At 40.4% G+C, this 24624-nt stretch overlaps 4 protein-coding genes across 7 annotated transcripts; 2 read left to right on the top strand and 2 right to left on the bottom strand.

Annotated features, from left to right (window-relative positions):
- The first annotated feature begins 884 nt into the window (after positions 1-884).
- On the top strand, positions 885-1693 carry LOC121755738. The gene has a single exon (XM_042151107.1). The coding sequence runs from the start codon at positions 1022-1024 to the stop codon at positions 1511-1513; it is 492 nt and encodes a 163-aa protein (XP_042007041.1). The 5' UTR covers positions 885-1021; the 3' UTR covers positions 1514-1693.
- A 283-nt stretch (positions 1694-1976) lies between these two features.
- On the top strand, positions 1977-3027 carry LOC121754417 (transmembrane emp24 domain-containing protein p24delta9-like). The gene is made up of 3 exons (XM_042149780.1): positions 1977-2436; positions 2531-2933; positions 3011-3027. The coding sequence occupies exons 1-3, from the start codon at positions 2200-2202 to the stop codon at positions 3025-3027; spliced, it is 657 nt and encodes a 218-aa protein (XP_042005714.1). The 5' UTR covers positions 1977-2199.
- LOC121755737 (serine/threonine-protein kinase STY8-like) lies at positions 2729-8191 on the bottom strand. Its single transcript, XM_042151105.1, is given in 10 exon segments — positions 2729-2869; positions 2943-3062; positions 3420-3567; positions 3692-3807; positions 3891-3914; positions 3916-3977; positions 4071-4852; positions 5358-5459; positions 7295-7424; positions 7947-8191. Coding segments are annotated over 6 exon segments (564 nt in total). The 5' UTR covers positions 4264-4852; positions 5358-5459; positions 7295-7424; positions 7947-8191; the 3' UTR covers positions 2729-2869; positions 2943-3041.
- Positions 8192-21083: 12892 nt separating this feature from the next.
- On the bottom strand, positions 21084-24117 carry LOC121754086 (ribonuclease H2 subunit B-like). 4 transcript variants are annotated; one of them, XM_042149430.1, is made up of 11 exons: positions 23899-24117; positions 23674-23749; positions 23482-23541; positions 23193-23294; positions 22911-22987; positions 22583-22706; positions 22296-22360; positions 22100-22169; positions 21747-21822; positions 21494-21584; positions 21084-21383 (listed from the first exon to the last, which is right to left on the bottom strand). In XM_042149430.1, the coding sequence occupies exons 2-11, from the start codon at positions 23720-23722 to the stop codon at positions 21258-21260; spliced, it is 840 nt and encodes a 279-aa protein (XP_042005364.1). In that variant the 5' UTR covers positions 23723-23749; positions 23899-24117; the 3' UTR covers positions 21084-21257. The 4 variants fall into 4 exon arrangements, with proteins under 4 accessions (XP_042005364.1, XP_042005363.1, XP_042005362.1 ...); XM_042149429.1 differs by having other exon boundaries at positions 23674-23737; XM_042149428.1 differs by having other exon boundaries at positions 23674-23731.
- Positions 24118-24624: the final 507 nt, after the last annotated feature.

Here is a 24624-nt window from a genome sequence, read left to right as displayed (position 1 = left end):
AAATCCGCCACTAAGCATAACATACGTTAGTGGTTTCTGAAGTTTAGCATTGATTTTGAAAAAACCTACATGCGTTTTTCTAGAGACGCAAAATCTACATGCGTCTTTCCCTTGTTTGGAAGGAAGTAAAAAGTCTCCAAAAATAGAATTCTCTTTCTATATTCTACTGCATTGAGAATTTCACCTTAAGCAAGTACTCCCTCCGTCCCATTAAAGATGACTCAATTTCCTTTTTGGTTTGTCTCATCCAAAATGACACATTACTATAAATGGAAATACATTTATCTCTATTTTATTCTCTATCTTACTTTACTCTCTCTACCTAACACACAAAATAAATATGCATAAAACTCTGTACCGCTCAAAGAATGGGTCATCTTCCTTGGGACGGAGGGAGTACTAATATTTGAATCAATATCCCACGCTACTACTAAAGTCATCTTGAAAAAACCAACACATATAATATCTCTAACTTTAATGTGTCTTCCTTATTCTATTATTACTTCTAAGTATATGCATAATACTCCCTCTAATTTGTCTTCCTTGTTCTATTATACCTTCATGTATATACATAATACTCCTTCAGCCGTATTAAAAATGAAATGTTTCCTAGAATAAAAATTATACTATATCTCTATTTATTTCATCTTTCTTATTTTACTTTCTTTGTTAACTCACAAAACAGCATTGCATAAAATCTCATGTTAAAATCTAAATATTTCATATTTTTTTGGGGTGGAGAGAGTTTTTTTGACTTGGATAAATTTGAAGAATAGAAATTTGAATTTTATACCCCATATTCAAAGATTGACAAAAAGAGCCTTCTAGAACAGATGAATTCGTTGTATTTTTTTCTTCTGTTCTTTTAGATGAAGAATGGTCTATTAATGCTAAATTGTGATATTATTATTCTAAATTGATTGTGGTCTCGGTCTGCAAAAATTTAACCATACTTATTTGAGAGAGCGAGAGAGAGAGAGAGAGAGGGGTTTAAGGAGAGAGGGGTTTTAGATCGGCAGCCATGGCAGCGCTTTCACAAGCAAACCCTAGCTCCATCTCCACCGCATCCACCCACCCGACGTCTCCTTCAAATTCACCCCAATCTGACCTACCCAAACTCGAAGCCCTAATTCGAGAATCCCCTGATCCACCGAAACCAGAGGAAAGATCCCCAAATGAGAAATTTTCTGACGATTCGACCAAAGAAGGGGCCGGCGGCGATGGAGGAGGAGAGGAGGAGGAGGAGGAGGAAGGCGAGTGCGGATTCTGCTTGTTTATGAAAGCGGGCGGTTGCAGAGAAACTTTCACGGATTGGGAGAAGTGCGTGGAGGAAGGGGAGAAGAACAAAGAGGATATTGTGGAGAAATGCGTTCAGGCGACTTCGGCGTTGAGGAAGTGTATGGAGGCGCATTCCGATTACTATGCGCCGCTGCTCGATGCGGAGGAGGCGGTGATGAAGCAGATAGAGGAGGAAGAGAAATCAGATGATTCTGAGAAGAAGGAAGCGCCTTGATTTTGACTCTGAGATTGATTTCGATTTTTAGCGTTTCGTGGTAGGAAATTGCTCTATCTAGAATAAACAGCGTTCGATATTTGGCTGCGAAACTGTTGATTTCAACATTGATTTCTTAATCTTTGTGATGTTTTGTTGTTCAATGAAGTGCCTATTTTGGCCTTTTTAGCTTCTGCAAAATGATTTTATTGATTAGTGGTTGGGAATGAACGCAAATGGGATTTGTGTTTTAATCAAGAATCATGCGTTTTCGAAATGTGCATCTTGGAGAAGATTTGATCAGAAAAATTTATCCGATTCAACTAAGATTGTACAATCAGGTAGGTACCCGTTCTTGAAAAAATTCCCTTCTGGACAACCAAACCCGATCTGAAATTGCGTCAGAGTACCCAATTACCCGAGTCGGGTATCTAGTCCCAAATATCAGATATCCAATTACCCGAGTCGGCAATTATATATACACAATAATACAAGTACGTATATAAAACTAGGTAATACTAGTGAGTAGTAATATTTAATTTGATATCGATAAGTATGTGACATAATTGATGTCTCAATTTTTGATTTGAAGTTTGATTATTGAATTTATTGTGTTATTAAAAATAAAATAAAAGTGAGAGGTGGGAGGCATTGATGAAGTCCAGGTGAAAAAATGAAGAAATGAATATTTAGAGATCTGGAATATAATGTGGATCAGAAGAGTGGATTTGAGGATGGAAAGAGGAGGAAATGTTATGGTGGTTCTGGCTGTGATTGTGTTGCTATTAAGGCGGGTGGAGTCGATCCGATTCGATCTGGAAACAGGGCACTCCAAATGCATAGCCGAGGATATCAGGATCAATTCAATGACAGTCGGAAAATATCAAGTCGTAAACAACAACGAGGGATTGCCTTTGCCGGATGCCCATAAAATCACTATTCGGGTACGGTCTCATTCTATTACTACAATAATTCATTTCTGCATACATGATAAATCTATGTATTGTTGCTGATACTGTTATATATGTATAAATATAGGTTACCTCAGCGTACGGGAACAACTACCACTACGCAGAAAATATTGCTTGGGGCCATTTTGCGTTTCAGGCAGCGGATGACGGTGATTACATGGCTTGCTTCTATGCCGCTGAGACCAAACCCTCCAGTTTTATGACTGTAGAGTTTGATTGGAAGTCCGGTGTCGCTGCCAGCGACTGGAGCCGTGTTGCCAAGAAAGGTTCCCTTCTTGTAAGTGCTCTCACTCTCTCGCTTACCTCTTACTCTCTATACTTGATGGATTTTCATCTTCAGGCAATGGAACTTGAGTTGAAGAATATGTACAATACAGTCCAGTTCATTCAAGACGAGATATATTACCTGCGCGAAAGGTATAATTCAGTTCTACAACCAAACTATGCTCTCCAACAACATATCTTGAATAGTAGCCTACTTGTTCTACAGGGAAAAAGAAATGCAACTGTTAAATATATCGACCAACTCCAAAATGGCGTGGCTCAGTTTTCTGTCGCTTCTAGTTTCGTTATCTGTCTCAGGCCTGCAGCTCTGGCACCTGAAGTCATTTTTTCAAAAGAAGAAGCTTATTTGAACTCATTCTTGGTATGGGGACTGTAATGTTTTTTAGTTTCAACTTGCAACATTATTCATCTTTGGAGAGAAAGAAGCTAGCTTAGAGAAACAAGTTTCTAAATCTTATACTAATACCATACATTGTTGTTTTTCACATTTTCGTGAGTCCAGATCTCAGCTTGCGCTGGCACTGCTTCGCACTCAAAAAAGTTATGAATGGCAAAATAAATTCACAGAGCACTCACAAACACACCAACCCTAATTTAAACATAACATAATTGCATGACAATGGAGATATCACCATGCAATTACTTCTGCCAAATTCCCTCTAAAACATTACCTTGTCCAGCAACATCCATGGCGCATCATGAAATGAGTAGGTGCCTGTGATTATCAGGAGGTACTCTTCTATCTTTTCAAGTATCTTCAAAATCTCTAAGTGAGGTGGCATCTGGTTCATGTCTGCAGACCAACACTGCACAGCTAACCTGTACGGTTAACAGAGCTTACAACGCCTTTCAGTGCAATTAAATGTAACTATGTCGACTGCTGCAATCCTTATATATGAATCTATGGCTAATTCTGCTTCAGGTGTATGCAGACAACACTTACTCCTTTAGTTTGGGAATAACTTTTGTTGATCTGAATATTGGTATGTGTCCTTCTGCTACATATGTAGCTGCTTCATATGGTTCATATTGTGACATCGGAGGGTCTCCCTCGAGAATCTGCAACAGGTTAGAACCGTCTTTACCTTGTATATCGACCATGCCGGTATATGATATGCCATTATGGAGGTAGAGCTTCTTACCTAGTATAATATCATCCTGAAGGAAGAAAACATTGACTTTCTTGTCATATTTCCTGTGCTTGAAGAATTCAGGCGCCATGTAACGGTCTGTTGAAGTCACACAAAAGACAATACACATTATTAAAAATCGATTCAACTCCAGATGCACTGCGTTGATCTGTTTTAGATTTTAATACTCACAGCTTCCAGTCTCACCAGTCATTTTGTAAACATCATGAGAATGTTTTACCCTGATGAGCTTGCTTAACCCAAAATCTCCCACTTTTCGATGGTTGGCGCTGCTATTGACAAGTAGAACGTTGGAAACACACTGCTTTTTATCATCATATAGGGAAAGACCAGAATCTATACAGACGGTCAGCACAGACTCCATTGCGAGCTAAATGGAAATCAGCAGCAATTCTACTCTATTCTCACCATACATGAGACCACCTACTAACCTTGGTTTGAGATCTGTGTACTAAAACATTTGGCTCACTGTGGAGATACGCCATGCCTTTATTCCAAACATGATTAAAACATTCAGAGGAGCATAAAACTTAGTATTTTTAAGTACTACAATAACATAAATTGCACCATTTCATATTTGAGATATACTGTAATTATTGCTGCATAATGATCTCATATTGATATTGCTGGGTGTTATATGGCAGATATAGGAAAAGCCAAACATTTTCAAATTTAGGGAAGCCCAAGCCTTATCCTTGATTCCCCCATACCCCCATTTCTAAACAGCAGGTTACTAAAGTATGTATTCAGATGAGTACATTTGCTGCCATAAAAAAAGATAAGCATGAAAATAGGAGACACAGCTTTATGATAGAGAGGGATTGAGACGAGTGGTCAATGATGTACTGTAAGTTTCGGATTTCTTGGTAAACCAAAATGACAATAACCACATTTTACCTCGCAATATCCATTGCAAAATTGATTGCAGTTGACAAACTCAAAGCCCCTTTTTCCTGTAGATGTTGATGCAGATCACCTTAATAAGGAACAATAACAATTGGACAATTTGTAGTGAAATGCAAAACTTTACACTAACAGAAACACGTATCACTGACGCCTCTCAAGTACTCTATGACTAACATTAAGGGCTTTTTGTCGGTAACAGCACATAGAAACTGGACAATATTTAGATGACGAAGCTTCGCGAGCAAATTGACCTCATGCATGAATCCTTGCTGTATTACGGTCAACAAACAGGAATACAAAATAGTAAGAAAAGATACTTGAGTAAATAGGTTATACAGATACTATATGAGTGACTGGGGAATAGAAGCAGAAAAAGCTAAAATCTGAGTTCAGCATATGGATTGAACACATCAAACAGACAGTTCAGAATAAACTAAATATTATATGACAGACATGGTTTAGGTCCCATTCTGGCATGCAAGGGGCAAAATACTAATATAAATTATATAATGAAAAATTGAATTAGCAACACAGTGGTGTGGAAAACCATACATCACTAATCTGCCGTCTGAAAGGCTCGGAAGAATTCGCTTGACAGCTACTGGTGTTCCGTGTTTCCCACCAACTAGCTTTTAGTATCTCACCAAAAGAACCCTATCAATACCAAGTGTCATCAATAGGAAAAGAGAGGTGACATGTACCCAAGTCTTAAGATGAATAGATTTTAGTAAAGGGAATGAAGAAGCACTGACAGTTGTCAGAAAAAATTAGGATTAGCACACACCTAAACACAGTCATGGTTTCTCACTTCTTAGACTTCACGTCATGTAGTGTGTGACAGAGAATCAGAAAACAGCTTGTATGGAGTAAAAAGCGGTTGAAATCAAAACTGATGAGAACAAAGCAAAAAAAAAGAAGACAAGAACTGGAATTTAACTCAAAATAAACACTCCTCCAGAGAGTCTTGAGGCAATGCTCAGAAACGCCTACGCTTCACTGTCAACAAGTTTCGTCTTTGCTGGATACATTCTTCAAATCCTTCAAATCCTCCCACATAATTTATAGGAGTTCACAAGACAAGAATCCTACAAAAGTTGCCCTAATTGATTCAAATCATTTCTAATCTATTTAAATCACATCAAATCCAAACTTACTTAATTTATTTAGATAATAATTGACAACAATGGCTAATAGTTCAACAACTTTGACGTTGGACAGTAATCCATCCATAAACAGGATTAATATCAGTCGCCTTCCTAGCGAAAACAGCATTTCCGCAAGGCTGGAGTCGAACCTAAAACACTTGGCTTTAATCGGTGGAGGCTCATACTATCGCTTGCGAACGTAAGTTAGACAGGACCCAAGAAGGTGCTGATGAAAATGGTGAACCATTGGTAAAAGCGAGCAAGCTTCATGGTGAGGAGGCTCACTGTGGCACGCAGAGAGCGCGTTGAATAGGGTATCAATGGCCTCGTTCTACCTAAAGGTACACAAAATGCAGACTGGTAGCAGGTGCAGCAACGACCATTGGTTGCTGGATGGTGGTGTGCGGAGCAGGTGCAGGGTGTAGGGCGGTGATGGCTCAGTGTTGAGGTTGTGAGAATCAGTGTTACTGATCTGGGATGAATGTTGGTCACATGGAGTGTGGGAGTCGTGCTATCCCCACCCCTAATCAAGCCAAGAGCCCATAGCTCCCGCAATGGCGCCAGCTTATCCTCGATACCCTTAGATATCCTGGCATCGAGGATGCTCAATTGCACGTTGATGTTGACAGCCTTCTCCATTCCATCCAGACATTGTTCGTAGCTGCAAGTGTTCACCATGACTGAAGGCACGCTCCGCGCACCGACTGATATGGAGTCAAACTGGTCGAACACAAAACTAACGAGAACAAAGCAAAAAGGAAGACAGTAACTGGAACTGAACACCAAGAAAACAATCCTCCGGAGATGTCCACGTCAATCCTCATAACCACTAACAAGTTTGGTCTCTACTGGACACATTCTTCAAATCCTCCCACGGAATTTATAGGAGTTTGCACGACAACAATCCCACAAAACTTACGCTAATTGATTCAAATCAATTCCTAATATATTCCCGATTCACCAAAATCATATCAAATCTAATAAAAGATAATAACTGGCAATAATAAGCTACTAATTCTTCAACAGCTTTGACACTGAATAGTGATCCATCCATGAATGGGATCAATATTAACAGCAGTAACAAGGTCCACAGTCCATACATAACTATAAAAATTTCCAGGAAGGCAGACCTAAATGCAGATGGTATTACGAGATGAACAATAGTTAAATGGAACAAATCTAAGTTGGTTTTGTCAAGAGTAAATATTCTAAATAGTGGAAACAGAAAGGACCCTTACATGTGTGCTCTAACAAGATTTATCAGTCCCTAGTTTGTTAATCATGTAGTATCAAAAGACTATATCCAAGTTTGACCAAGCAGGAGGTCATAAATATATTTCTTACCTACCCCACAAGAGTTGAGTTAGACAAGTCCAATTCTTCAGGGTCTATCTCCCAATCGCACTTGTTGGGCAGAGGAGGTGGACAGGTGGTACAGGTCCTGGTTCAAAGTGACTTCCATTCATTTCTGACCCTGCAATACAGAAAATGAACGGATATCAGAAAATGTTAAAACATAAGGAAAAACAAAATGTGAGAAACGGGAGGGATTTTTTCATCCAAGTAGAAAAGGCATTTCAGCACTAGGAATGCGATTCAAAATCATGAGATTTACATAAGATTCACCACCATGGGATTTTTGAAATTCAATCATGCTAGATCTTTTTGCTCCTTCGGCATCAAATTTACGAATCAGTACAAGTTAGTTTCCTCGATCCTAATTAGTTGAGCTGGATAGTTTGTTTATGCCGGTAGTGCAAAAAATGGTCATAAAAAGCCTAGAAGAAGTGAAGTAGCTGCAAAATACATCATCAATGTACAAAATCTCACAGAAAACGGAACTGATTCACGCAGGACATCAAATTATCGATCCAATTCTTCAATTGCCAACAAAAAAACTCGTGAACAAACACAATCACCACACTAACACACTTCGCACAGCACAAACACACGCATAATCACTCGCCAAGAGAAAAAAAAACGAGAGAAGTTGTACCGTGTTTGTCCAGCGATCATCTGCTTTGTACACAATTAAACACTTTACAACGTCGATCCAGCCGTGGATCGCCGCGGTGCGTGCCACAGAATCAGCGACTTCCGGCTCACGTGCGGAATCAGTAAATTTTTGTACTTATGTCAACTTCAACCTTCTTGTATGAATATAAAACAAAAAATGTATGAATTTTATATTTACCACGCAATCTTCTTTTTACTCTTTTCAACGGCGGCGGAGCCGAGATTTTACGAGAGCAGGGGCAAAATATATGTATAAACAAATCTTGTTGTAACGAAAAGGGTAATTAAAAGAAATTTTTAAATTTAAAGAAAAATGTCATGGCTATAGATTTTTGGGGCAAATGCCTCACAAACCATGACTCTTTTTACTACGAATTTGTTTTGCAGAGATTGAGTTCACTTTCGCTGATCGAAATTTCTCTGTGTTTTTTTTTTCACTTTAAAATTATGGATCAAATTAAGAGAAATACTACTAAATTGAATAAGTTGGTGTTTAGCTTGATATTATATTTGAATTATTTTAATTAACTCTAATATATTAATTAAATGTCTTAATTTTTACTTAAAATATAATAATATCGGGGGGCGTGGTAGCTCTTATAACAATTAACATGGCTTTATGGTTAATGGGCTTTCATGATTTGGTGAATAGAATAGTACGGTGTTTGGTTCAGCCCATGGAGGTAGTTTGGGCCTATTTCCATCGTTTGGCTAAACATGAGAATAAAGGAAACAAAAGTTGTTCTGCCTAAATTACCCTTACCATGTTGTAGGTGATTGATAATTAGCGCCGCTCATCCCAATTTTTTAGACAAATATGGCGCTAAACCTAGTTCTGTTCCCGCCCAATCATTCTGAAACTCCATTAGGTGGCTTAATTAGTAGGCATGCACAAACCGGCCCGGCCCGCCGGTTAACCGGCGGTTCGGAACCGTCGGTTCATGAACCGGAACCGGGCCCGGAACCGGCGGGTTGAACCGGCAGAAGGGTCGGCGGGTCGAAAGGGCCTGTTCAGGTTCGGCAATATCTTGAACCGTGAACCGGCGGTTCGGCGGTTCGAACCGCCGGTTCAAAGGGTCGCACAGTGTAAAGTAGGCTAGGGGTTCAGGTAGGGTTTAGGTAAACCGGCGGTTTTCGGTGGGAACCGGCGGTTTTCGGTCAGAAACCGCCGGTTTGGCAGCCAGTTTCCGCCGGTTCCGGTGACTTTTCAGAGGCTAGGTCGTAGGTGCAGTGTTTAGGCCTGCAAAACCGGTCATAAACCGCCGGTTTTCTGACGCAAACCGTGGACGAACCGCCGGTTTATGCTTGAACCGGCGGTTCCGGCGGTAAACCGGCGGTTCGGCCGATTTCAAATTTCAAATTTTTTTATTTATCCAATTTTACTCCTATAAATACCTCACTTCTCCTTCATATTTCCTTACCCCATTCTTGTGTTAACAAGGATTTCATTCTCAATCTTCATTTCTCTATTCTCTCCTCATTCTCTCTAATTGCGCAAGTTTACGTTTCAATTCTACACTTTCTACTCACTACTATATTTGTTGTTGTGCTCATAATTTACCACTTCTTTTATACTTCATACATATTTCATTCCAAGTCCATACTACTTTCATTTATCAATATGTCTTCTTCTCGTGGTGGATCGGGACGTGGTGATCGGGGCAAGGGAATAGCCCAAGATCAAAGTACTACGCGTCCCTCAAAATCTCGACGACCTAGTCGTCGAGATGTTATGGAAGAGGTTTCCCGATTGGCAGCCGAACGCATGCAAGTAAGTAATGAAAAATTTGTTTTCCAATTCATATTTTAAAATTTCATTAATTTTTTTTTTGCGTTCATACTTTTAACTTCTACGAACATAATATTTGTAGATGGAAGAAGATCATAGGACCGCCATGCTACTTGCTGAAATGCAACAAGGTGGGGGTAGGGGAGGTCGTTCCCAACAAGATGAGGAGTTCGACGTTACTATATCGTCGGACTCCGACAACAACGAGGATAGATCACATTCTCGTATTCCTTCTAGCACCGGTGGAAATGAGGAGATGCCTCCCCCTCCTCCACCCGCTACTAACCCGGTAAAAGCTTTGAAATCGGACATTTTTGTCAAACACTACAAGAGGGTCCCGGTGGTGATTCCAAATCCTTACGATCCGAACTCTCAAGAAGGGACTTCGGAGTTTCATGTTTATTGCAACTATTGCGATAAAGTGTACAAATGGTCCGCCGGTGGTGGATATGGCACCCTCCGTCGCCATTTGGTGACAAAGCATCCGGTAGAATGCGGCACTACCTCTACCCAAAGCCAACTAAACTTCCAACCCGCCGGCTCGGGTTCGTCAGGTACGCCTCTATTTAAATATGAGAAAAAGAATTTTGATAATACAATGACTAGATGGGCGGCTATGAAGCATTTGCCCTTTAATGTTTTTGATGACAAAAGTTTTGAGGTTAATTACTATGCAAAGTGGTTTGAATGTAGCAATCAAAAGAATAGGTAGAATGACCGTGCAACGATCTACCGTTCGGCAATGCTTGGAGAAAAAGGTAGAATTATCACGTTATTTAGTTAACTTGGGCCACAGGGTGAACATTTGCTCAGATGTTTGGACGGATTGTTTTAACCGTCATTCATACATGGGTATTACGGTTCACTTTGTGGACAATAGTTGGACTTTGAACAAGCGTTTAATTGGTTTTAGAGAATTTGAAACTCCACACAATGCACCCGAAATTGCTTCTTTGATTATACAAGTGTTGAATGAGTTTCAGTTATGCAACAAGATATTTTCTATTGGTTTTGATAATGCAACTGCCAACACCGCAAGTATCGCCGATTTGATTGCGGCTTGTACACCGGTAATTGGAGGTAAGTATTTTCATCAAAGATGCATTTGCCATATTTTAAATTTATGTGTACAGGATGCGCTTGAATTATGGCAAAAGCATGTTTCTCCTATTAGAAATGCAGTTAGATTAATCCATCAAAAGCCACCTATTGGCAAAGCATGGAAGAAATATTGCCATCAAAAGAATGTCAGGTACACGAATTTTACTATGGATGTGTCTCATAGATGGAATTCGACATATGATTGTCTGAATTCACCTTTGACACATAAAGATGCTTTATGTGATTTTTATAGAACTAATCCCTACCGTGATTTATATCTTTCGCATAGTTGTTGGGATAACAGTTTGGCTTTATTTAAATTGTTCAAATATTTTAAAAATGCTATTGTTGAATTGTCGGGTGTTTATTATTGCACTGCTGTTCGTGTTTTGGAGCATTGCATGTACATATCCCTTGGTTTTAAAACTGCAATGAAAAATGCTTCCTCTTCTCCCGAGTTAATGTGCGTTTTGTATTATATGATTGGAAAATGGCTCAAGTATTTCAGTGAGATTCCTAACGTGTTTTTGATTGCAAAGGTATTGGATCCAAAATGGAAATTAGCACGTACCTCTAGAATTTTAGACTTTTATTATAACAATTTGAGTTCAATTGATCTTGGCCTCCTTCAAGCAATCCAATCCGATACCAGTGACGAATTTGGAGTGGACCTCTCAGAAACCTTTCAAATAAACCTCCCGGGCCGGTCAGTTGTGCAACAAAACCTCGAGTTTAACTTGCGCTCTCTCTACACCGAATATGAAACCAAGTATAACACCACCCACCAAGTCAGAAGACCCCCTCCTCCACAACATAACTATGGCTTTGCATTTCAAGCCGATTATGATGACCCCGACGCGCAATCCCAACTAGCCGACCTATACAACTACAGCACCGGCGGAAGGTCCTCAGGTATGGTCAGTGAATTAGATTTATATTTTGATTCACTCTTTTCCTTTGGTGATGAAGGTCCTACTTCTCCCGCCCAAATCGACGTCCTCGATTGGTGGGGAACCCACGAGAAAGATTTTCCCATCCTTGCTTCAATGGCCAAGGAGATTTTTTCTGTTCCGGCTTCCACCGTAGCCGTCGAGTCCGCTTTTAGTGTTGGCTCGCGCGTGTTGGATGAATCAAGAAGTAAGCTCTCGACGAAAAATATGGAAGCCGTGATGTTACTTGATGATTGGGCCAAAGCTGACGTCCGAGAACTAGAAAATGATTGGGATGATCGTCAAGAGGGATCACAAGATGAATTCACCGGGGATGAAGCTTAGGCCAACCGTCAACCGCCGCCGGCCAAGCCAAATAGGTAAGTAAGGTAAGAGAACTACGTGGACTTTGATTCCCTAATGCAAATGAGCAATTGGGATACGTAGGCACCTCAACTTAAATTTTAAATTTAAGTTGAGCTCAAGTCCTTTTTCTTTTATTTCTTTTTTTTCCCATTAATTCCTACTATAAAAATATGCAAATACAATTACATAATTGTATTTGTATATACTCTAGTCGATGAAGTATATTTCTCTATACGGCTAAATGAGGGAAACTTTTGACAATTCTACTATAATTGTTGATTGTTAGACGAAACTCAACATTTAAAGTTGAATTGCTAAAGGTGTCCTTAATTTAGCTATGTAGAAAGATCTTCTTCGCCGGTTAAGAGTATATATATAATACACTTATACGTTTAAGAACTTCAACGTCGTTCTTGTCATTTGTAATTAGTTGTTGACTAGTAGTCTCATTTGTATTTAAATTTTGTTTAAGACTTCAAGACCGGCATATGTTTTCGATTTGTAATTGTTGTAACTTGTAAACATGCAATTTCAATAAAATTGCAACTTTAGTCGTATTTTTTTCAATTTTATTTACTCACATTTCATACATAAACAATTGTAACTTGTAAACATGCAATTTTAATAAAATTGCAACTTTAGTCGTATTTTTTTTCAATTTTATTTACTCACATTTCATACATAAACAACTTTGAAAGTGTAATGTAATTTGATTAAAAATTGAATAGTTGAAAAATGCAAAAAAAAAAAAAGTCGACGAACCGTCGAACCAGCCCGGAACCGGCGGTTCAAGCCAAAAACCGGCGGTTTTGAACCGCCGCGTAAACCGCCGGTTTGTTGAACCTGAACCGGAATCGCCGGGAGCTAGGCGGGCCGGTTCAGGTTCAAGCATTTCCTGAACCTTGAACCGCCGGTTCATGATCCTGAACCGGCGGTTCGTGACCCTTATGCACACCTACTTAATTAGGTTACTTAAACCGATTTTCTAGTTTCCAGCATTGTATCATCGACACTTATACCAAAAACAGAGCACCACCGTTCATACAACTTCCCGCCGACGCATCCGAAACAGCTGCATCAAGGTAAGTGGTAGCTCTCTGTTCTGTTGTTGTGTATTTCTGTTGCTATGGATGCATATACTATGCGCTGAAAATCGATTACTTGAATCTACGCGATTGTTTCTCCTCATTTGTTCTTCCGAATAGAAATAAATAGGATTGTGTACAATACCTGGTCTTGTTAGTCGTAGTGATTATGTTTTACGCGTTATGTTGTAGGCATGGCTTCGAAGGGAAAGGCGAAGGTCACGAACAACGGGAGCCAAAATACTCCATTATTTAAGGAGATCAACAACTCCACACTCCTCACACCACAACTACCGAAAATACTCCAACATTCCCTCAAGTTCTAAGCCTTGTTCCTTCACACTACCGACGAGCATGGCTGGCGGAGCACCCCACGGTTTTGGAATGTAAGAAAGTAACCCTTATGCCTGTTGATTTGTGTTTGTGTTTAGGGTTCTTATGTGCATATTTTGTGGCCAAGATCGTCTCTTACTTAAGTTTGCTTTCTTTGTGTCGGTTACACGTTAACCAAACCAGGCCGCATCCAAACGGTGTTGCCCCCCGTTCGAGTTCACGATCTACTACTCCCACAAAGACCATCACGACTTCATGGTAAACTCTAGCTCTCATTTTAGATACTTACGGTGCACCTTTATCGGTTCTAAGTTGTTAATCTTTTGATTGATTCCCTTGTTAGTCGTTTCCCGAGGGATGGGTAGACCACTACGGTGCATCACTCCCCCTGTTTGCCGTGTGGGCCTGCTCGAGCACGCCCAGTGGCATGTTCAGCTTAGCATTCATGGAAAACGGTGTGGAATGGGTCGCGGTTGGCCTTTGTTTGCCCTTTATTCTTGTTTCCAATAAGGGACTTATTGACGTTCACATACAACATGGTTGACATCTTCATTGTTCGACGTTTCAACTATTCACTAGCCTTCCCATTCCCAGACCACGAGGGTAAAATATTTCTGTCTTGTGCCTACCAAATTTTAGAGAAAACTTTAAAAACGTAATGGTACAAATATTTTTGTTTGTGATGTAGCATTTGATATGCCACTCCCTCCGGTGGACGGTTTGCATGAGGACATCATGGAATTCGACTGGGGCATCGGCGTGTTGGAAAATTTGAATGATGCAAACGCCGAGCTGCCCACCGAAGTCCTCACTGTTAAACCGCCATCGTCGGCAGAGATCACTGAGCTTGGCCAAGGATCACATGCAGCCCCCCACCTGCCGGTGGCTGCCCACAAAGAAGCTGATGCCACCAATCGCGCTCCAGACCTCGAGCCCAAATTGAGATGCTCCCGCTCCACTAGATCTAGCCCTACGAAGGTAGTCGGCCTGACACTCGCGAAGAAAATGACCTCCATGAACGTGTCACGCACAATGGTATGGAAGGATGCTCATGTCCCTTCTTTGTTACCTGTCATACACTCCGTTTGTGACCTTGTTGTTGGTTATGCTTGTGTATGGGTTTTGTAGAGCATTCCCAAGTGCTTTTGGGACAAATATGTGAAGTTGAACAAGCCCAAGTGTACGTTCAATCTGGAGGTCGGAGGTGCGGTATGGAAAGTTGTCGTCTCCACGACGAGTGGGAGGAAGTGGTTTGCAAGTGGATAGCATAAGTTCGTGAAGGCCAATGATATCAAGGTTGGAAGTGTGTTGGTTTCCATATGGTTCCTGTCCAGAAACTCCACTTCTTGGTGAAGATCAACCCATGAGTATCGGATGTGTGGTTGGTGTGTTTGTTCTCGTTTGTTGTATGCATTGTTCCTTTCTACTAATTTGTTGTTAGTGTGTGTTGTGCGGGTCACAAGTTGTATATCATTGGCTGTGATTTGTTGTGTCTCTTACTAGTAGGACATTGGATGTGGTGTATGCACCGTGTAGTTGTTAATGTATGTTTGACATTGATATGTAGTTTTCCCTATCGGTCACCGTGCAGTGGCCTATAAATCACATATTATCGGTTTGTGTAATGTCTCGTATCCATACTTGCAAAAACTCGACGCAATATGATAAACAATCAGTTTAGTAACGAAAAATTCTAAAGCTACAAACGATTCTGAGTTTATAATCTCCCCGCCAAATGAGATACGAAAGTGCAATTGATACAATCCATAGGCAGAAAAAAAAATTACAGCAACAAGTTCGGCAGTCTAAACAGCAACGGATGAAGAAACACCTATTGATTGGCCCACATGTAGTTCGCCATATCAACACGCATCCCGAAGAACCCTTGAATATGCCACGGACCCCTCCCTTCCCGGTAGAATGTAAACAAACCGAAGAAACCTGTCGCACACGGCTAGTGTGTTCGTTGCAATTTCACCCTTCCTAGACCTGTAACGAGGAGCATCGGCTATACTAACACGGACGTTAATGTACGTCCCGTCTAGTGCACCCAGACAACCCTATGAAACGTACAAGTATTTAAGAACAAGCATGAGGATGAAGTCATGTAGTTGGATAAAGATTTGTTTACCTTAAACCATTTCCATCTTGGGTCGTCACAACTATCATCAACCGGCAACGGTTGCACAAAGAAGGTTCTGTGCAGATGAATAACAGCGTGCATAACGTCGTGCACGTAGCGACTCACAGTATGTTTCGACCGAAGAAAATGGAATCCAACTACACGATTTTTGTTGTGATGGGCAAGACTGCTAAGGAACATTGCTACCTGCTCCTCCACGCGAGCATACCTTTGGTCCACTAAACCACACCTATCACGAAGAATGCGACATAGACGCCCAAAAGCATTGCGGTCCATCTGCAGGTTGTTGATGCAGTCCACGTCAGTCACCCCAGTAAGTCGGTTCATATGTGCGACTTGTGCCGGCATTTTTTCTGATACTGTATGAGGCCCGGGTCTCGTCATCCCGGTTGTTGTCTGAATTGTATACCATGATGCGAACCATATTTAAAATAGTGAAGTAGTTATGTTGATGGTCACGAATAATGTCCTCGATCATAACTACTACGATCTCGACCTCCTCACGTTTTTTTTGCTTGGGGTCTTCCATACTGAAATTGAACATATGGAAAATGAAGCATCAAGGGACTACAACATGCAATAACATGCAATGATGAGCAAAGTTTCCTACAAAAAACAGCGAAAAATAAGAGCTCTATCACAGAGGGAGTAGCTTGATGGAACGAGGGAAGCTAGTGTGGATGGAAACCTTAAATAACCGAATAACAACCACATCACTCAATCTAGACTTGGACCATTCACAACTCCAAATTCGAATAGTAAATGGACTAAATGAGAACAGCAAGGAACGACAAATTAGAAACACAACCTAGCTTATAGCAGATGCACCACAATTCTAACAGATAAACTCATCTTTGATAAAGTAACAAAATTGGTATAAATCAGACCGAATTCAATTAAATAACCACACCAAATCCATCTTCAATACACAAACCAACATATCGAAATAATAAAAACCTCAAATCAACACTGCAAACAATAAGCGCAAATAATAAAGCTATAGATGCACAACATAAAATGGCTCAAATCGGACCGAATTCAACTAAACAACCACACCAAATCCATCTTCAATACATAAACCAACAGATCGAACCCCAAAACACCACAAATCGAACTGAACTGAGTAATCGAACATTCGAATTCAAACATACCCGAACAAAGCTAAGCCGATGGAATCCAAATTGAACTGTGGCGGTGACAGACGACTGTCGAGCGTCGAAGTCGCGAACGGCAGAAATTGAGTTGCCAACGGTAACAAAACTGATACGGTTGACGAAATCGGAGGGAAAAATGGTATGAAGGTCTTGTTTCTAGCCGAATCGTGAAACGCCCAAATCTTATACCTGCTCACCACCTTGATACTCTTGACACAGAGAGGCTGATAGTAGTAGATGTAGGGTTGAAACCCGGCGGCTGAATCCCGGGTCGGTGGATTGGTGTTCGGCCTACCAAACGACGGAAATGGCGTGAATGAATTGGTGTTTCAGCCTATTTCTCAGCTACCAGACGCCCCCTAAGAGCATCTCCAGTGGGCGGATGTCCCACTCGGACATCCACTAGGACATCCCGAAAACACCTCCCGCCACGTCACTAGGACTTCCCATCCCACTGCCACGTCACTAGGACATCCCCTTCACAATCCGCCCTTCCCATCGCCCTTCCCACTAGGACTTCCCGCAATAAAAAAAATCACAAATTCACAAATAAAACAATTTACGTTTACGGAAATAAAATTTCAACACGAATACGAACTGGAAAAATTAATAACTTCATTTAAAAAAAACATACATGATTTGAAAAAAAAATTACATAGTAATAAAAAAAAAAAGTACTAACATCAACGTCAACCCTTCCGCGTCCAAACCTCTTCGATAATATCGTTCTGAAGTCGAACATGGGCATCTGTTTGCCGCATGTTGGCAAATGCACGCATCCGCTCGACCTCTCCATGAGGTACCCCCATATTCACATTCGCGGTGGCCACGCCGTGACTTGGACCTGCACCCGTATCATCTTCATTGGTCCACTGAGTCAGTTCCGCACCTTCATTTTCGACAATCATGTTGTGCATTATGATACATGCGTACATGGCATCGCCGATGTTGGGAATATACCACTGCCGTGCAGGACCCTTGACTACCGCCCATCGACTCTGGAGCACACCAAATGCCCGCTCCACATCCTTGCGCGCTGCTTCCTGACGGCTCGCAAAGTATGACTTCTTTTATCCGAGCGGATGCTTGATTGTCTTCACAAAGACGGGCCAGTTTGGGTATATCCCATCCGCCAAATAGTATCCCATATTGTGCTGGTTGTCGTTGGCGACGAAACTGATGGCGGGACCAACGCCCGCGCACTGAGCATTGAACATGGGCGACGACTGGAGAACGTTGATGTCGTTGTTCGACCCGCCGACTCCAAAATAAGCATGCCATATCCACAGCCGGTAGTCAGCTACAGCTTCTAGGATCATCGTGGGATGCTTGGCTTTGAAGCCAGTAGTGTACATCCCCTTCCAGGCGGCAGGGCAGTTCTTCCACTCCCAATGCATACAATCTATGCTGCCCAACATCCCAGGGAACCCGTGGACCGACCCATGCATATCTACCAGACTCTGGCAGTCTTCGGGGCTCGGACTCCGAAGATACCGCTCACCGAATATCGCTCTCACGCCCGCACAAAAATTCTGCATACACTCGATGGCTGTCGACTCGCCAATGTGGAGGTACTCGTCGAACATGTCGGTCGCGCCTCCGTACGCCAGTTGTCTGATTGCGACAGTGCACTTCTGCAAGGGCGTGAGTCCGAGTTTGCCAGCTGCATCCTCCCTGATCCTAAAATACAGGTATCTTCTCTCTAAAGCACCCACGATGTGCAGAAACAGCGGACGATGCATCCAAAAGCGTCGCCGGAATAAGGCTTCCCCAAAACGCGGTTGTGGAGCGAAGTAGTCTGCATACAACCGAATATGTGCAGCAATGTGGTCACGGGGTACTGTAGTTCGACGATGGATCGGCCGAGGTACCGCAGCCTGCTGCCGCCGCTGCGCCCTCTGCTGTAGCAGCCTATCTATCGCACCTTCCACAGCGACCTCCAATTCATTCTCGCTATCACTGTCACTAGACATTCTAGATATACTTGAAATTAGAGATGTAGAGAGAGAAGCTTGTTAACACAAGTGGTACGAATGAAATAAAATTCAACGAGCCGTATATATAGAGTTTAATAAAAATTAAAAAAAATTTAAAAATCAGACGTCCGACCCATGCCACAATGGCGGACGTCCGAGGACACCCGACGTCCTCACGGGACGTCCATATCCGACCTCCCCTGCCACAATGGCGGACGTCCCGGTTGCCCGTCGCGCACGTCCGACCGGACGTCCGCCATTGGAGATGCTCTAAGTAGTTTTAGATGAGACAGAAATAGAAAAGTACAACTAAGACAGAGGGATAAGGAGTATTTATAGTGAATTAGATAATTATACTTCGAAGAAAAAACTGACACTAGAGAGACATCTTTTGGAATATGCTAAAAGTAAAACACTATTACACCTTTTTGGCATAACACAAACGCAGTGTTTCATTCTCGCGGGTGCCGTTTCCAGAGTTCTTAAATTCAATTTTCAAAGTTGCTTGTGCATTTTTATTCTACTACGATTTTCCATCGTTTACCAAATATCTTTCACTCTTTCTTTTCTCTACTAATATGAAAACTGAATTATTTTTACTCTAATATGGAATATGATAAGAAACTAAACATATGAAAAGCATTTTTACGGAATTGATGATGTTTATGGAAAAGAAACACACTCCAGTGTGTGTTGCATTTCATATCACTAGTACCGATAAGGGTGGACTGGTGAAGTCCCTTAGAGGGTCCACTATAAAGTGGCACAGCCACGATTCCACCAAGGCACAGCCACAAAAACTCTTCCACAGCTACAAAAACTTGTCCAGTCCAATAGTGGTCACGCCACAGCCATAAGTCACATTAATTTATTAATTGTTGGTGTATTTTAATTGGACTGGAACAAAATTAATTAGACAAAAATAAATAGAATGCAATGGAATGAAAAATATGATTTGGGAATAGATATTTTATAGATAAAGACTTTTTTAAACAATTAAAAAATCAGGAGGCGGAGCCGCGCCCTAGACCCCACCGCCCCTTCCTCGCCGCAAATACGGCTCGTGGTCGTCCACCCCCTGGCGCGGCTCCCTCCTTTCCAGCTATAGAACATCACGGCGGCCGCCGCGGCCCCCTATTGGAGTCACTCTTATCGTTGGCGATCGGTGTCCATAGATCGGTGATCGATAGATGTCTGTCGTGGGGGTCTTCCCGTCAAGCAAGACTTATGCTAAACTAGGGTTTTCTCAGGTTGGAAAAGAAGAGAGCGAAATAAATAAAGATAGATTTATATTGCTGACTGATTCATGATATGGAATACTCCACACATATCAATAATATTTGGGAATACAATATTAAGGGAGTGATCAATTGCTAACTAATTAATAATCACAAATTAAGATCAAATCTTAGCCATTAGATTAGGAGATCTAGTGGTTAAAATAATGTCACATGGATTATATTTTAAATTAAAATAATTATTAAATAAATTTAAAGGGTATTAATGTCAATTCTCTCTCATCAAAATCATCTCAAAACTTTAAATTTACGTAACTCTCTCGATTTAAATTATTTTTTCAGAAAAAAATATATCAAATTAAGGATAATTTTATAAGGATTCCAACGAGATCTCAATTGCATATGTTCCGACGATGTTCGAGTGATGAAATTTGATAAATTATATTTCAATTTTCGTACATATTGATTAAGCAGATTTTATCAACAAATGCAAATAAAAATCTCAATATAGTGTATGCAAAATCTAAATACAGTGTAGGTAAGTTATCAATAAAATTGTATTGATATTTTCTTGTACTTGTGTTGATATTCTCATGTCATATTGTTGATATTTGTAATACACTAATGTTGATATAAAAAAACACCCACGAAAATTATCATATGATAACATAATAACGATATTACCCTTTTGTTGATATTTTATCTATTATTTATTGAAATTTATGAGCTTTAATATCATCCACTTATTTCATAATCAAAAGGTGTAGATTTAGTCTTAAGTTTGGATTATGATGTTATAAGCATTAGAAGAGGACCTACAATAATATTCTACACAAATAAAGTAAATCAAATCTAATACTAATATCTAAGTAAATACGAGAAAGATGTGGTAAATCAATAACTAAATAATAGGGATATATGGGATAATCATATCATACATCGTTCGTACTATTTAATCTACGGGTCTTGGGATAGTGGGATATCCCTATTATTGGTTGAGACATCCAAAATAAGTCTCTTTAAGATTAAGTGTTCCAGATAATGTCTGCCAATTGCTTGACGAAAAGACCAAAAGAGAAGGAATTTGCTCGGGATTTAATTAGAAAAATATCGAAATGCAGAAATATCACATTGTATAACATAACATGAATGTGTTCATGCTAAAGAAAAGCTTGTTTTACCCTCTCTTTCTAGTAGCCCTGCTGAACATGTCCTTAATGTTTTGGGTATCTTTCTCCACTTTTGCCTTCTTAGCTTGTTGCCTTGTGGTCCGTGATGCATTTTTCCCCGTTACGCTAGTCTCCTAAAGGAAGAACAACATTGAATCTCAGACTTCCATAACATTGGATGGATGCAGTTAGCAGTTAGCATTGCATATTCGAAACAACTTGTTTGAGGTGCATGACTTTGTACCTGTGCCGGAGCAAATGACCCGAGATCATTTCCTGTGGAAGGTGGAAGCACTGCAACATCTTGTGCCTTTGTTAAGTCATCTATATTTAATCTGAAAAAGGAGCACTGAGAATTTAAAGGTGTAGACAAAAACTTAAGAGCATGGATCAGTATATTTAACTTGTGTTAGTTTTTATATTTATAAATATTCACGAATTCAAGCTTGCAGTTTTTCTTGGCTGAGAAAAATGGCGATCTAAAAGAAATACAGTACTTGAGTTTGTTGGAAAGAAGATTTATCCAAGGCTCATCCTTCAAGTACTCCCGCGTGATTGACACTGCGTCAAACACTGCAACGTGAAAAATACTTAATCAGTAACCATTGGTAGGTTTGTTCACAATTACAACCTCTTCATGCTGCACGAAATTTAGTATATAAATACAATAGCTTTTTTTTTGCACAGTGATATGTTTGTCTTTGGCTGGGAAAGAAAACATCAGACATCTATGAAGATGGAGCAAACGTTTCAATTATTATACGGCTTATGGAGATTTCTAGTGGCAATATAGTTCTTCTTTGACAAATTCAGGTAAAATAGTGATAAAAGTAGTTCACAGACAACATACATGTATCTTTCTCATCTCTGGCTGCATAATTCTTATCCAATGTCTGTAGTGTTTGTTTCAGTTGTTGCACCTGCATTTCAGACAAATTAGAGTGTCGGGAAACATGAAAGAAAATGAAATACAAGGGTCAGGGTATGAAATTGATGTGTGACTTCATGTCAGATAATGCTCAACTTGGAAAGGAGTCAAAGCTAACCTTATAACATAACCACTTCAATACCTTCATGTCATCGAGCCTGAAAAACTTGCTTGACCCAACTTCTGTTTAGATTGAAAAAGAAATTAACTATTGATCTTAATTTAATCCATATTTGTAATGAACTCTATACAGCACCAGCTCCATATCCAGACTCTTATTTGATTGAAGTGTTTTGACTTTGATCATGTCGAGAAAAACTCAAACCCAAAAAAAAACATTGCTTGTGCTCAACATACATAATGTGCAGGTGGGTTTACTCTCGAACAAAATAGCTAGCAGACTACCTTTGAGATCACAAACAACTGCCATAGCCTTCTCTGCCACAGATGACAGAGATTGATATCCAGGGAACCCTTGAATATACACAATCTCATCAAGTTGCCTAAACTTCCCCGGTTCATTTCCTTTCTGCATTCATAACAATTAATCTTCACTAATGATGACTGGGCAAAGAGAAGCAACATGTCCAGTCAAATCATTGATTGAAAATTTTAAATAGGAAGAGGCTAAAAGAATTCAAATACAGATTATAGAATATCAAATGCTTGTTCACAAGGAACTAGAGGCTTGTTCCGACAGGAAACTACAGTAACAGCAAATGCAAAAGCAAACCTTCATTCGAGCTTCCTCAAAGACGGGCAGCAGAATAAAAATGGGATCAATGGGAGTGGCAGTATACAAGCGGCCATCTGCATGGGAGCAAAACATAAAAAGCTAAATAAGAATCACACTTAACATATATAAAGCAACAGCTAAAAAAGAAAGAGACTCGTTTCGGTGATTGGGATAAAACATAGTGCGACAGAACCACTCCAATCTAATATCTTTGGCATTTGGGATAAACATAAGCTGCCAACACTAAATCTTTCTAATGACAGCAAATGCAATCGTTACCTTCACAAACATAATCCCCAATGAACCAAGATCCATAAGATTGCTTAAACCAGTGAAGCTCTTGAAGAACTCCATCAACACAGAGGTAGCACGCTTTATTTCCTGGTTGCACAGCCCAATCATCCAAATCATTAAACTCGAGACTATGCAAAGTACCAGGCTTTAACAAAAAAAATTTCAACACACCTTTCAGTCATTAACGTGAGCAAAGGACATTGCTATTCTAAGAAAATATCCAAACAATTCATACTGTTAAATAAGAGGCAAAACAATAATCGTGGGAAACTACCTGTTCTAGGATGCGGCAGTGATAAAAATGAACCCTGATGCTTCCCAATCGTAGAAGGATCTGCAAATATACACTTAAGCAAGTTTCTAAGATAATTAACTAGGACCTTGATTATTTAACAAGTTAATAAAATGTACTATTAAGAACAAAATATGTTCAAAGACATTAAAAGAAGAAAGGGCAAAAAAAAACCTTGTGCGATAAGAACTCGAGTTTCATCGACGCCTTCCCACCAAGCCATCTGTAGCTACTGGCACTTGAAAAATGTCTAAATTAACAGTTTATATAAATAAAAATATAAAATCGATTAAATCTGTAAATTACGATACTGAATCATTTCGATTTGAAACTAAGCCAAATAAGATTAGTTCGTCGAGCACCTTAGCGACGAAAATGGACTGAAGCGATAGATCATACCTTAAACGCTGTCGTCGACAAAATTGAACCAGAGTATAGTCGGGAGTGGGTTCTTCGCGCCAATATTACTCAAGGAAAATTAAGTTCAGTTTGATTTTGAAAACTGAAACCCTAGATATAAGCGTGTGGGGAGAGCACTGCGCGCCATTTTCATTGCCCCACAGATATTGTGAAATACAATCCCCACTCTAATCCGTGCATTTCTGTCTAGAGTCATCACAAAATTTCATGTAATGTTGAATAAAATGAGATAATAAAGTAACAAAGTGGGAAAAAAATAGTAGACAGAGTGGTATTATTAGAGCATCTCCAGTGGTCGGCTAGCGAGCGGCTCGCCGATCTTTGGCGCTCGCCGAACGGCTCACCGAACTATTGCAGCCGGCGAGCGCCAAATCGGCGAGAATTTCGGCGAGGGAACGCCGATTCCCTGGCGCTCACCGATTCTCTCGCCGATCGGCGAGGAACCGGCGAGCCAATTTTTTTTTTTTTCGACACAATATATACGCGATTTGCGCGACATTTTCATTCGCACCACTTGTTTTAACGAGTACTCTCTCTATCTTAATTTCTGTACAAGATCAACAACGTGAAATGAGTAACGCGGGTGGTAGTAGTAGTGGTAGTGGTGGGGATGCTGATGAGTACGAACGGCGTTTGAACGAACATTTGGATGCCTATACATCCCGAGAGATAGACCGGCTGCTACAACGGGCCTCGCAGCCGGCG

The sequence above is a fragment of the Salvia splendens genome, chromosome 11 (assembly GCF_004379255.2).
Source record: "Salvia splendens isolate huo1 chromosome 11, SspV2, whole genome shotgun sequence".
NCBI lineage: Eukaryota > Viridiplantae > Streptophyta > Magnoliopsida > Lamiales > Lamiaceae > Salvia > Salvia splendens.
This window is presented reverse-complemented; position numbering and strand designations above follow the sequence as displayed.

Bases quoted from the DNA above. Each gene is read 5' to 3' on its own strand.
- LOC121755738 (XM_042151107.1), top strand. From the start codon at position 1,022: ATGGCAGCGCTTTCACAAGCAAACCCTAGCTCCATCTCCACCGCATCC.
- LOC121754417 (XM_042149780.1), top strand. From the start codon at position 2,200: ATGTGGATCAGAAGAGTGGATTTGAGGATGGAAAGAGGAGGAAATGTT. The intron at 2,437-2,530 runs GTACGGTCTCAT...GTATAAATATAG, and splicing joins CCCATAAAATCACTATTCGG to GTTACCTCAGCGTACGGGAA.
- LOC121754086 (XM_042149430.1), bottom strand. From the start codon at position 23,722: ATGGCTTGGTGGGAAGGCGTCGATGAAACTCGAGTTCTTATCGCACAA. The intron at 21,585-21,746 runs GTACTGTATTTC...CTCCTTTTTCAG, and splicing joins CTTCTTTCCAACAAACTCAA to ATTAAATATAGATGACTTAA. The intron at 21,384-21,493 runs GTACAAAGTCAT...TTCTTCCTTTAG, and splicing joins GGTCATTTGCTCCGGCACAG to GAGACTAGCGTAACGGGGAA.